This window comes from Leptonychotes weddellii, chromosome 10 (assembly GCF_054177405.1).
Source record: "Leptonychotes weddellii isolate Sample4059 chromosome 10, ASM5417740v2, whole genome shotgun sequence".
Lineage (NCBI taxonomy): Eukaryota > Metazoa > Chordata > Mammalia > Carnivora > Phocidae > Leptonychotes > Leptonychotes weddellii.
In genome coordinates, this window is record NC_138378.1 from 87,215,196 (window position 1) to 87,229,170 (window position 13,975).

General features: G+C 49.5%; 1 protein-coding gene and 1 pseudogene across 4 annotated transcripts in view; one reads left to right on the forward strand and one right to left on the reverse strand.

The window, feature by feature from the left end:
• Positions 1–13,557, forward strand: part of GNLY (granulysin) — a 29,722-nt gene extending 16,165 nt beyond the window's left edge. For 2 of the 4 annotated variants that reach the window (XM_081796693.1, XM_081796695.1), the window contains 4 exons: positions 10,527–10,630; positions 11,116–11,199; positions 12,312–12,480; positions 13,389–13,557. In XM_081796693.1, coding sequence (XP_081652819.1) covers positions 10,571–10,630; positions 11,116–11,199; positions 12,312–12,480; positions 13,389–13,471 — 396 coding nt within the window. In that variant the 5' untranslated portion in view covers positions 10,527–10,570 and the 3' untranslated portion in view covers positions 13,472–13,557. Of the gene's footprint in view, positions 1–3,161; positions 3,261–3,287; positions 3,663–10,526; positions 10,631–11,115; positions 11,200–12,311; positions 12,481–13,388 lie in introns of those variants that run through there. The other 2 variants (XM_081796692.1, XM_081796694.1) reach the window with 2 other exon arrangements.
• Positions 4,572–8,490, reverse strand: LOC145716004 (putative G-protein coupled receptor 160; annotated as a pseudogene).
• Positions 13,558–13,975: the final 418 nt, after the last annotated feature.

Here is a 13,975-nt window from a genome sequence, read left to right on the forward strand (position 1 = left end):
CCAGGGGTGCCAGGATGGCTATGCCTGGGACCTATGCAAAGTAGTGTGGGGAAAATGTGGAGCTTGAGGCTGGCATCTTGAGGAAGGAGGTGGGTCCGGGGAAGTAGCCCCTGAGGCAGCTGGAGGAGGAGAGTAGGCCCAGGGAGCCTTGCTGTTTGAACTGCCTCAGGACAGGGGAGGGTGATGGCAGCTTCAACAGAGGGAGGAGAAGCTGATTCTGACTGGAAGCATTCCAGCTGCCATTTCTATGGGACAGGTGGCTTCCTTGGAAAGCTTGGGTAAAGGCACTGTAGCAGGGCAGTGGGTGAGGCAAGGGTCAGGTATCAGGGTACCCAGTGGCAAAAGCCAACATCTAAGTGAGGCCACAGGGGAAGCTGGAGTCATTTGGGTGATTCTGGGATACAGCTGGTGGGTGAGGGTGGGAGGGGGCAGGGCAGGGCTCAGAGTGGGTATAAGAAGCCCATTTTAAAGGTCTCTGGATCCAAGGTCCCATCAACCCTAGAAGCCAGAGATGGAAGTTGCCAGTGACTTTGGGGCTTCTCCAAGGAAGGGACCCATGTAGCGATGAGTCTAGGATGGGAGATTATGAAAAGTTTGTGAAGTTATGAGCAGAAGGTGGACACAAGGGAGAAAAGGTGATGTAAAAGCATTAACTTCTGAGAGCAGAAGCCTAGGTGGAGCTGGGCCCCTCTTGTGGCCTGGGAACTTGAGAAACTGGTCTTGGGTGGTTCCAGTGAGGTTTGCTAACTCTATGAGAAGCTGCTTATCTCTTTTTGTGTCATACTCTGAGGTGTCACTCAAATGCTGTTGGCCATGTGGTCAGGAGTGTGACCTGACCTTTGATCAGGAACACTAATGAGAGGTTCGTGAGTCAGCCCTCCCCATCTGATCTGTCTAGTTGGCCAGAGTGGTGCATTCAGTAACTTCTGTCCAAAACACAAAGCAGGTATGCCTGTCATTTCTCAACCACCAGTCAGGTTTCCAGGGTTAGCAGGCCACCCATGTACCAGAATGAGCCCCTTGAGTCAGTTGATGCATAAGTTGTGTCTGTAACATGTAGTTTAGAAGGTATCCAGGGAAGCGCATCCAAAATGTGAGAGGAACTTATACAATGTGGAACTCTTTCCAGTTACCCATCCATCCATGCATCCAACCCATGTATCATTCAGATCTCCTTCCTTTACTTCTTCATTCCAGACCAACTTCATCCATCCATCCAACCACCCATCCACCATCCATCCATCCACCCATCCACCATCCATCCTTCCATCGATCCATCCATCCATCTCTCCATCAATTCATTTATCCAAAAAGACGCAAGGAAGTGATGGACGTGTTCACTATTTTAACTGCTACAATAGTTTCATAGGTGTAGACATATCAAAACAGATAAGGTGCACACTATAAATGCATGAAGGTGAGTGTACTTTATATCTCAATAAAGTTGGAAAAAAGGAATGTAATTAGTGTGTATCAGAAGGTCAAAACTGATACCAACTCAAAACATCCATCAACAGGAGAATGGATAAATTATGAATATTTCCACAATGGCATAGTGCCCAGCAAGAGAAAAGAACAAACACCTCCTGTGCACAACAACGTGCGTGAATCTCTCACACATTCATGCTAATCACAATAAGCCAGACACAACAGAATGCATAATGTATCATTCCATTTACATACATTTCAATACTAGAGGAAATGGGACTATGGCGTTTAAGAGCATGTGCTCAGATGATTACCAGAGAGACCAGCAAGGACATGAGTATCATTAAGGTCAGGGTAGTGTTACTTCAGGGGAAGGGAGGGGGAGGTAAGAGGGGACTTCTGGGGTGCTGGCCGGGTTCTTGGCCTGGGTGGTGGTTACACAGATGTTTCCTTCATAGGGACCAATGGAGCTGTCCATTTTGTTTTGTGCACTTTCCTGAATATGTTTTACATTTTGTAATTAAGAATGGAGCAATGCATATATACTGTGCTTGTATGGAAAGATAAAAAAGAAAGTTTCAACAGTAGTTTCCCCTGAGGAGAGAGACTATGGAATAGTGGGGAATTTGGGGGAGGGAGGACATGAGGGAACCATTATATTTGTTTTTCTTGTGCTTTTTTTAAGTAAAACAATTTAAAGAATTTCCTCATGCTATTCATAAATAGAAGTCAAAATTTTAAATCATAAATTCATTGATGATAGAACAGAGAAGGGGCTCTCCAGCTGCAGGAGGTAAAGTGGGGATCCAAGGAGAGTAGAAGAAAGAACCAGAAGGATGGCTTGTGGATATTTGTGAGTATGTGTGTGTGGAGTGGGACACAGGAAGAGGAGGCAGAGGGGACTTCAGAGAGATGCAAAGCAAAGAGAGACTTGATTTACTATTGCTGGCTTTGAAGATGAAGGGGGTCATGAGCCAGGGAATGCCAGCAGCCTCTAGAAGCTGAGATTGACTCTCAGCTGGCAGCCAGTAAGCAAAGGGGAGCATCAGTCCTACAAGCACGTGACACCGAATTATGCCAACAACCTGAGTGACCTTGGAAGTAGAGTCTTCCCAGATAAGAGCCCGAGCAGCCACCACCTTGATTTGGCCTCGTGAGACCCAGAGCAGAGGAACAGGTGGAGCCCAGCCAGACTTTGGACCTACAGAACTGTCAGGCACTAAATGGGTGTTGTGTTAAGCCACTATGTTTATGGTCATTGCTACAGCAACAAGAGAAAATTAATATAGCCATGGACTGACATGGGCAATAGAAGTGATTCCTCACCCTATTACCTAAGGGGGTCCTCGGAGACAACACTTCATGGGTCAGGGGCTTCTGGGAATAAAATGGAGAGAAATTCCTAAAAGACACTGAGAAGCTGCATTATTGACCCAACTCCAGTTGGATATGGGGAGTGGTGGGAAAGACTGGCATTTGGCCTCCTCGTATAATCTGAGTCACCTTGAACGCTGATCTACTCTTCCAAGGTACAGCCACATCTTGCTGACCACAGCCCTGACAGTTGCAACCATCGGGTTAACAGAAAGAACGAATTGCGCATATGTGTATGTGTGTGTGTTCACCGGACTCCAAAGGTACCCCAAAGATACAGAGGCCACAGTGCAAGGACAGAGATGCTTGTCTTTGGCAGAGTGAATTAGACCCCCTGCCACTTCTCCTGGCTTTTACAGGAGGAAGACAGGGATCATGAAAGCTGTCTCAGTCAGTGCTCAGTGCAGAAAACAGGAAAACCCCAGGGAATTCAAGAGCAAGGGACTTAAAAGAAGGAAGTAAGTCCTCAAAAACTGTAAGTAGGACTGAAGGAGCTGGTTCTGATTGGGCCTCAAGGAATAGTCGGAGAGCAATAAGAACTTGCCCACATAGTTGTCTCTGAAACTCAGAGTTCAAGGACACACATCCAAAGCTGCCATGGGGGGATTGGAAAGCCCAGCTTAAGAAGTCTTTTGACCCTGGAATGGCTCCTGCTCCCAAATCTTACATTTCCAGGACCTTGCTTACCGGCCAAAACAGGGAGAAGGGAACAGAGGGATGGCCTTGGGGTCAGCCTCCCAACCCCACGGGGTTGCATCTATTGCAGAGCCTGATTTCTTCGAGACCCAAGTTGCAATGAATTCTGGGAAGTGTGAGTGCAACTTTTCAACCTTTCCAGCTAGGAGGAGGAAACACGAAGGGTGAGTGGGTCTAACCACATCAGCCACCTGAAGGTCTTGTTGTTTTGCTTTCTTCTCTTTCACTTATATTTTAGGTGGTGAGCTGCAGTTGAAAGTTCTCATTTTTTGTTTTTGTTTTTTTGATAAAAGTGTTTATTTAAGTTTGTATCTTTGAGTTCACAGTGAATATCTCATATTTACATAAAGCTTGCATAGAACAGTTTGTTGGGTAACACAAACATCAGTATGGCTAAATGTTAACTCATTTCACTGATGTGTTAATATCAAATTAACACTGGTAATATACAGGTTCCCAACCAGGTCTAAACACTTTTCCTGGAATTGTTTTGTTTGTAAAAGAAAACACTATTTAAATAAATAGTATTATAGCCCCAAAGGATACATTATGAAAAAGTATAAAATTTAGGGGCGGGGGATGGAAACTTTTAGTTCAGTTCATTTTTTATATGTCCCAAGTCATCATTCTTCCCCAATTTTAAAACGGATTCTTACTGTAGTTATAAGTTTTGATCAGTGTTAAGGTTAAAACTAATTTGTCAAATCATTCACAAATTATTATTGATACAGACTTTTCAATTTGCTCAAGATCATGAACTGTAAGTGGAACAAAGCATTTCCAGTTGACAAATGGAACCTCAAATATTTTTTTAAAGATTTTATTTATTTTTATTTGACACAGAGACAGAGAGAGTGAGAGACAGAGCATAAGCAGGGGGAGCGGCAGGCAGAGGGAGAGGGAGAAGCAGGCTCCCCGCTGAGCAGGGAGCCCGATGCGGGGCTCGATCCCAGGATCCTGAGATCATGACCCTGAGCTGAAGGCAGACGCTTAACCGACTGAGCCACCCAGGCGCCCCGGAACCTCAAGTATTTTGATGTGTCTTAACACTGTTGCAATGAGGAAACTATTGATTAAGTAAACCAAGGATTGGTCTTCCCAAAATACACTGGAGCGTGCACGTTAAGTAAAAGGATGATTGCTGGAAGTAGTATAGATGGTGCTCAGGTAGCAAGAGAGCCGACAATCAGTTGGATGGAAGTATTTTCTAGAGCTCACATTATATATAATTGGATGGGATGAAAAGGGAAAATAGAGGATAGTCTCACTCATAGAGGAAGTTACCCCAACAGCCTGTATTAAGGTCCTAACTTCTGGCCAGAGGTTACAAAAGCCGGAAAGAGAATCATCACCATGGAAACTGGTGGCAGGAATCCTGAATGCTCTCATAGAAAGGAGGACGGGAAGAAGCAACATTCTGTGCCTCGGGCTTTGATCAGGAGCCGCGGCTCTCAAAGCATCAGCAAGGACTGAAATCCAAATTGAAATTACTGTAGAGAAAATAAATTTGACACCTAAGTGGGAACTTGGTGATTTTAGAACAGTCCAAGGGGGTAATGTGCCCCAGCCACCAGGACAGCTGGATGATGCAAACAGCTGTGAGTCCGGGAGATGATTGGAGTAAATACGCAGGTGTGGTGCTTAGTAAGCTGCTGCCCGGAAGTCCCAAATCCCGGGGGTGGACACAGTGAGTGGTCGCTGAAAAGCAAAGTGGATGAATGCTCGAGACTTGTCAACACGTCCCATATCACTGTGATAGGCGTTTTTGTTCTCAGTCTGAGTGTGAGGATATTGTGTTTCCCCAGGTAGAGTCAAGAACAGCAGAGTTAACAGGGAGAGGCTGGTTCACGGGGCTGAACAGCACAGTTCTGGGAAGAAACCTCAGAGCTTGTGCAGGGAAGTTTGGGGCAGCCAGCTGGAACACCTCACGCTTGAACCCTGCATCCCCCCCTCTTGCATCCTCTGCTTTCTGGGCTGGGTCTTTCTGGTGACCATCTTCTGACTTTTATGATCTCACTGCCTTTAATGATCTCACTTCTGGTTCCCTGCCTTGGTTTTGTTAGAGCCACCTGCCCCATGAGTAAGCTCCAATCCTGGGCCCCCGTGTGGGCGGGAGCCTTGGAAGGCAGGTCTGTTCTGTGGCCTCCCCTGGGAGACGCCGGGGGCAGGTCCTGGGGTCACCTCCCCAGGCCACGCTGCTTGAGCTTGGTCTCAGAATAAATGGAACTGTTGAATCACTCCACTGTACACCTGAAAGTAAAATAACACTTTATGTTAACTACACTGGAATTACAATTTCCTTTTCCACACATCCTCACCAACACTTGTTATTTCTTGTCTTTTTGATTCTAGCCATTCTGACAGGTGTGAGGTGATAGCTCATTGTAGTTTTGACTTGCATTTTTCTGATGAGTGCTGTTGAGCATCTTTTCATGTGTCTGTTGGCCATCTGTATGTCTTCTTTGGAGAAATGTCTATTCAGGTTTTCTGCCCATTTAAAAAAAGATTTTCATTTATTTATTTGACACAGAGAGAGATAGAGATAGAGAGAGAGTAAGAGAGAGAGCACAAGCAGGGGGAGGGACAGAGGGAGAAGAAGCAGCAGACTCCCTACTGAGTAGGGAGCCTGATGTGGGACTAGATCCCAGGACCCTGGAATCACGACCTGAGCTGAGGGCAGACGCTTAACCAACTGAGCCACCCCGGCACCCCTTCTGCCCATTTTTAAATTGGATTATTATTATTATTATTATTTTGGGTGTTGAGTTGTATAACTTCTTTGTATATTTCGGATATTAACTCAATGTCGGATATATCATTTGCAAATAACTTCTTAAGTATAAGTACCGTTCTTAAGTATAATTTTAAAATAAAGTAATGTCAAAGGACAATCTGAAAAGGAAAGCCGTAGTAATCGAATAATATGTTGTTAATAGAACACAAGCTATTCAGGTCAATGAGACAGAATACATAGCACAGAATTTGATCTTACTACATATAACTTAAGATACGATGAAAGAATCCTTTCAAATCTGCAGGACAGAGGGGAAAATATTACCCAGTGAACAGTTTTAGATGAACTGAATAGCATTTTGAAAAGAATAAATTTTGATCCCCCTTTAATTTTTAAAATATGTCCAGAAGATGAAAGTGTCACCTTAAAAAATAGGTAACTGCAAAAATTAGAAAAAAATTATTTTTTTTTTCACGGAAAAGGGGGTAATGATAACTTTCTAAACTGAAGACAGATTTCATGAAGAAAGATACACATTTGACTCTAGAAATTAAAAATTTTCTAAACATAAGAAAAACTTACCATAGTTTAAAGGTCAACCAAGAGGTGACAAAATATTTATTCCATAAGGAATTTCTACATATTGAAAAAAACAGTAGAGTCTGATAGATATTGGATAAAGGAAACAAAAAGACAATTCCCCCCAAATGAATTTAATAGTAAACAAACATATGGGAAAATATTAAATTTAATTTGCAGTTATAAGTGAAAATTAAAGATAGTTGCTATTTTCTCTCGTTACATTTGAAAATAAAGACTCTGATAATATTTAATGCTGGTGAGAGCACAGGGAACTGGTATTGGTGGGGGTGTGAACTGATACCATCCATTTGGAAAGTATTTGATCATGTTCATTAAGAGCCATGAAATTGTTTGTAACTGGAGGATTTGTTAGGTAATTTTATTGGGTATGGCTTCCATAGAGGGAAATGCATAAGTCATTAACTGTAGAGTTGGAAGAGATTTGCTAGATGCACACCCCCAGGCAATTCCCAGCCCATCGAGATATAAACATTGTCATCACCTGGGAATGCGCCCCCCCTTCCCCAGGATGCCCGCCCCCTGCTCCAGCCTCCTCCCCTTGTTCTGCTTGTTGATGCCACGGATGATTTTTGCCTGTTCTAGAACTTCATACACATGGTGTCATACAGAATGTAGTTTTGTCTGGCTTCTTCTTCCTCAGTGCTTAAGAAGCTGTTTTAAAAGTCTTTTATGGCATATAATTATACACATATACTTATTTATAAATATTTCCATTTAAAAGTGTGAGTGCATATTCTTATAATATCCAGGCTTATTATATCTGTTTGATGAGCTAATAAGTACTCTCATTTCATTTTCTCTTACTTATCTAAGTTGTCTTTCAATAAGAAATAAAAATGAAAGACAGAAAGTACTTAAAATGCTGAAATTCCATGCTCCTCAGTCAGGCATCGGTGGTGTCCACAATGGGCAGGAATAAAGACGTGTGTGTGTGTATGTGTGTGTGTGAGTGTGTGGTCTGACACTTAGTGTGAGTCACTGTGAGTGTGTAAAGCACGTGATGTGAGTGAGCGTGTGGGTGTGTCTGCCCTGCTGGAGCTGGAGAGAAGAGCCAGAAGGATTCAGGGCTCCCCACGTTTCTCAACTCAGTCTGATCCATCCTGGGGTGCAGCAAACCTGCTTGGCCCGCTCTCCACTCTGCCCACCTTGGAGCAGGAAAGGAAGTGAGAGTGAGGAGGACCTCAGTCTGACGGTGTGGGGAAGGGCCCGGCTGTCTGTCCTTCTGCTTTTTAGTCTCCATGACAGCTACCCCTCAGGCTGTGTTGGCTACTGAGCCAACAGTCCTCCTGCTCACACATCCTGAGACGGTGACCAGGTCAGCTAGTGTCTCCGAAGCCCTCTCAGAGCTCCTGGGCCAAAAGGCTTTGTGGCCAGTGATGTTCGGAAAGGCTGAGAAATTGGGGATACACCAGAGATGTTGGCATGTCAGGGGTGCTGAGAAGTCCCGTGGGGAGGAGGCCTGTGGCACCTTCCTAGCAGGGCATTTCCTCCTGAGGACAGGAACCCCCTCCCAGTCCCCTCCACAGCACCTGCTACCCTCCCACAGTAGCAGCGCTCACCGAAGCCAGCGTGGGGGTGCTGACCCAGGACGCCAGCCTACCTCGGCCAGCACAGCGCAGGCTGGAAGCTTCCTCAGACACAAAGACAGGCCACATGGGAGCCCTATGAGCAGGCGACACTACGCCCATTTCACAGATAAGGGAACTGAGGCTCCAAGAGATGGGGAATCTTGCTCAGGTGCCCCCAGCTTGTCAGAGGCCTGCTTGCCTAGGACCCCACCCTCTTTCCTTCTCAGCAGAGGCTGAGTGGAGAGCAGGGCTATGAATGGGCTCAGGAAAGATAGAATAATTTAGAGAAAAAGGCCGGGCTGACCCTTGGCCCTCAGCCCATGATGGGATTCCCAGGCCATGGGAGGGGGTAGAGTTTCAGAGCGAACACTGAGGGGGGATGGAGGCCTGGGAGGTGCTGAGGGGACCGTGCCAGCTGGTCCTGGCTGGGTGGCTCTGCCATCTCAGCAGCTGGGGGTGAAAGACCCCAAAGGAGGTGGGAGGCGAGTTCTAGGCCCCGCAGTGTGGCCAGCAGCCCACGGGGCTGAGGTCAGGCCCCCTGCTCTCTGCACCCAGTCTCCTCCTCTGAGTGTGAAGGGGGAGGGTGAAGGGTGCCAGACAAAAAGATGGGATGCGCAGGGTAATGTGAGTGTCAGGTAAACAGTGCACACAGTTTAGTATGAGTATATTCCATGCAGTGTTTGGGACCTACTTACACGAAACAATTCTTCATGATTTATCTGACCCTGGATGCTAACTGGGCAGCCTGTATGTCTATTACAGACGAGGGCCAGTGACCTTCATGCACAGATGAGGAGTCAGAGCCCCGGGGAGCTGGGACTAGATCCCTGGCCAGGGCTCCCTTCCTTCCCACGGGCTATCTCTCCCTGTGGACCAGGTCACTGACAGGCTGGGCTGAACCTGGCTCTGAAGGAAAAGCCCGCCTCCATGGTGATGGCCAGAAGGCTGGTGAGGTGCTGGGGACCCAGGGAGTCAGCAGTGCTCATGCTTGGGGTTCACCACCCCGAGGTAGCAGGGCTGGAAGGAGCCATCAGCTTCCACGCTGAGCCACCTGGCTCGAAATCTGGCGGAATCTGGTAGTGCTCCGTGGGCTGCAATGGCTGGGGGGCGGAGCAGGGATCCGGGAGATGGCTGGTGGAGGGACCCCAGCTTAGCCACCTGGGAGAGGGGGGAGAGAAGGGGGAGGGGGTGGGATGCTCTATGGCCAAGGGCCCTACCTGAGCCCTGAGGCGCAGGGATTGCTCTTCCATTAGCAAATCCCGGGCAGGGTGGGGGCATCATGGTGGCTCCTGCCCTCCAGTTACTCCCCATCACTCAGCTCAGAAAGTTCTAGCAATGTGTGTGGGGGGAGGTGGAAGACAGTGTGGAACCTCAGAGGAACCCCTCCTCCCGTACTTCTCCACAAACTGGTGTTGGGGTTTGCGGTAAACCCAGTGACCTGGGGAGGTGGCCTACACGAGGAGCAGGACCCAGCAAGGTCACGATGTGAGGTGGCCAGCCTGCATAAAGGGGTTGTGGAGGGTGTCTCAGCAGCTGCCCCACCATGACGGCCTGGGCCCTCCTGCTCCTCGCCTCGGTGCTCCTGGCCACCCCAGGTAAGGACATTCCCCATGGAGATCCTGGCAACTCCTCCTTAGCTGAGGGTAGGGACAGTTCTGGAGAGTGGGCTGGACTGGACCACCTGACTGGAATTCTCTGGGGAAGGCAAGAGAAAAAGGAAAAAGAAAGACCTCAGAGAGGAGACGAGGGAAGGTTCCTTTTAGGTCTAATCTGTGTTGTGTGTGTGTGTGTGTGTGTGTGTGTGTGTGTATTTTTGGGAGAGGGAGAGAGAGAATAAAGACACACAGTAACAGAGACAGAAAAGGGGTTCATGGATGATGGTGGGGGGAGGTATAATCTTTTTCCTCCTGTTTTCCAGAAAGAACTAGAGAGCATGTCTTTGGCACAGAGACTGGGTCAGAGCAGTGCCAGGGCAGAGTGTGAGGATGGGCTTTCTGGACTCCTCACAAAGCCCTACCCCTGTCCTGGGCTCTGGCCACCTCCTGGGCTCCCCATGAGCCAGGAGATCTGACTTACCCTCTCCTTCCACCTGTGGAGGGATGCTGATGTTGTTTCTTCCCCAGGGCTGACCTTTTCTGGTCTGTCCCCTGAGGACCATGACCTGTCCATGGCTGACAAGTATGAGGAGGAGCAGTTCTTCGAGATCCTGGCCAAGGAGGCCTCCAAGGTTGGCAGCTCGCTCCCTGCTCACCTCCCACAGCACCCCCCGCCGCCCCTGTCGCCTCTCCACCTGGGTCTCCTCCCTGGGAGCACCAGGCAGGGCAGCTCTTCTATGCTGGTGGGAGACGAGGCAGGGCTGTGGGCTGAAGATGCTGATTTTGTGCACACCCCTGCATGGGTGGGGGCCATGTTGGTCTGGCTGGGCTCTCCCCAGCAGGGTCCTCCAGGGTCTGAGCAGACAACAGAAGAGGGGCAGGTGCTGAGCTGGGTAAGGGGCCGTGGGTGTGGGGCAGGGTCTGGGGTATGTCAGCCCCAGCAAGACTAGCAGGAGGGTGGCAGGGGCCAGCCAGCCTGCTTCAGGCCCTAAAGGACAGAAAGATCATAGATGATCCTGCTGGCTTAGGAGGTATGCAAGAGCCTCTTCCTGGGGTCCTGCCAAGGGCTGTTGGGGGTGTCTGAGGGATCACCTCAGGGGGCATCATTTTCTGACAGGGGGACCAGATGATCTTCACCTGTAAGCCTTGCAAGTTTATAATCAAGACACTGAGAAAAATCCTGGGACACAATATCACGCAGGTGAGGCCTTATGGTTTGGGGAGCCATCTGCAGGGTGGTCAAGGGCATGAGTGGGGATTCAGAGGGTGGGGGCAGCACTGAGGGAGGGGCTGATCCCTGGTTGGGCCAGAGCTTCTCAGCAGGGGATCTGTGGGTCCCCCTCCTGTGCCTGGGGACTGACTTCAGAGAATCCCCTAAAATGGTGAAGCTCTGGGCACGTGAATGTGGGAAGAAGAATGTGCCTGGTTTCCCTTCCACTGTTAAAGGAAACTCGTCCCCAGAGAAGATAGAAAGCTTTCCCCTGTGGCCCCACTGCGTGTGTCCTCGGCAGAGCTTTGTGAGGCGGGTTCCAGGGGGCCCTGGGTCAGGACTGATCAACCCCAGATCTGCCACTTCCTAGCTGCATGGCTGGGCCCAGTCCTCATGCTTTCTGAGCCTCAATTTCCTCCCTGAAGAATGAGATGGATAATAATCCCAATCTTGCAAGTTGCCTAAGCCTTTTAAAGGAGCTGCGGGTGTGGGATGTGCTTAGCTCCCTGTCAGGCCCTGAGCGAGTGCTGAACAAGGGGATGTGTTTCTACCGAGAAGCCTTTTTCGCCCTCCCTCCCCCCCTTTGTTCCCTGATCCTGCTCAGCCCACCCTCAGCCCTGGGTGCTCAGCCGGTCCTTCTCCACTGGGATGGTAGTAGAAGATACTTCAACATCAAGCATGCCAAGGCTCCACGCTCTCTGCTACCCTAACCTTCCTGACACAGCCCTGAGCATGAGCCCCGCCAGGCCTGGGACCCAGGAAGCTTGGCAGGCAGAACCTTCAATGTGCGTCTAGCAGCCAAGGGCCCTGTTCTCCACACGGAAGGCAGGGGGCTGGGGTGATGATGTGCAGGGGACTGGGACACGACAGGGCGAACTCCTTCTCTCAACAGCTCCTCGTGACCAGGCTTGGGCTGGAGCCTGGGCATGAGGGTCAATGCCGGTCTCTCCAGCTTCTGCTTCCGTGGCCACCTGGCACCAGGTGCTACCCCGGCGTGCCCGCGGTCGGAGGTGCCCAGAGCCTCGAGCTGCCGGGGTCTGCGGGGGGCTGACCTGGGCAGAGCTCACCTGACTCCTATGTCTTTCTGTGGTGCTTTACTGCAGGAAGCCATCAAACAGGTTATGTCCAGGGTGTGCCGGAAGACACTTGCGCCCAAGACGTTATGTAATGAAATAGTCACTAAATATCTTCGTGCCATCACCCAGGGTCTCCTGAATGACAAATCCCCCCATGAAATCTGTGTGAAAATCAAGTTGTGCAGACCAGAAATAGGTGAGTGCAGAGGGGGCAGCAGGGACTCCTTGGTGGAGGGCCCAGGTCACGTCCCCGCGCATGCTGCTTTTCTCGCAGGCCATCCTGGGGTGACAGCAGGTCTCCGTCCGTGGTTGGCCGGGCACTTGAACAAGTAGCTTCACCTCTGGGAGCCTGAGTTTGCTTACCTGTGAATGGATAATAATCCCTATTTCTTCTTCTCTTTTTTTTAGGAATCATTTGTCTTTTTTTAAATCTAAATTCAATTAATTAACATATAATGTATACTTTTTTTCAGGGGTACCGGTCTGTGATTCATCAGTCTTATATAATACCCAGTGCTCATAACAATCCCTATTTCCTATTTCGAATAAGGATTGAATGGGATGATTATGCGTAAGGAGGTTGACACCAGGGAAGTGGTCTCAGACCAGGATACTCATAGACCTCGGAGCCCTGAGTGATCTCCCTTCCCCAGCCCTGCATGGGCTCCGGGGCCCGGGGGCCAGGCACCATCTTTGCCCAGGACATTCGGGGCCTGAGAGCTGGGCTCAGGAACCCCCTGGCAGGAGGGCTCTGCCATCTCTTCCTCCAGGGCTGCGCAGGACGTGCCCACAGTCAGGCCAGGGCTGCAGGCCATGGGGCAGGGAAGGGCTCCCTGAGTTGCTCTGGCAGCTCGTCTAGCCTTGGCTGAGGCTTTGGGACTTGATGCTGGCCAATCTGACTCACCCCGTACAGTGAGCTCCCCACCATTTCCTGTCACAGAGCCTGTGGTTTTCATCTCCAAAGCCCCACAACCCGCTCAGGCTCCTGACTGGGTTCCAGGATGTAACTCTGGGCGTGTTCAGTCGGGGCAGGTGGCTCTGAGTCCCCATGTCCCCCGGAGACCCCACACACCTGCCCACAGCAGACTCTTCTCTCCACTCCAGGTCTCGGGGCCTCCGGGGCCTTACCCCACCCTGGGAAGAAGCACAGACTCTTCAGCAACCATCGCCAGTTCCCGCCTTCCTAAATCCAGCGCGGACCCTCCAGTTTCCCTCAGGGAACCCTTTGCAGCGCCTTCCCCTGGCGGAGAATAAAATGTCATGCAAGCTTGTAGGCACAGCCTCTGTTCCTTTGGTGGATTTGAGGGGAGGGCCTCGGAGGCATGCTGGGGGGACTCACGCACTCATTCAGGAAATGTTTATTGTTTTTGTCCCGCTCTGTTCTAGAGGCTAGGGATTTCGTGGTGAACCAGACAACGTTAGCAGCTCTTACACAGATGGTCATGAAATACTTACGAAGCACTCGCTAGAGACACACACTCCTCTAAGAGCCTGGGGTACACAGTGAATATACCCCCAGAAGCTCTCAGACCCGCGGAGTGGGGAGCAGCAGGGTTGTAGTCAGGAGGGCCTTTGGTCATCAGGAACAGAAACCCATCTTTTGTTTCTCTCTGCAGGGAGCCCTTCTTTTTTCTGTTTTGGAGGAATGTATTACTTAGGGTTCTTTTGGTTGTGAGCAACAGGAATATTAC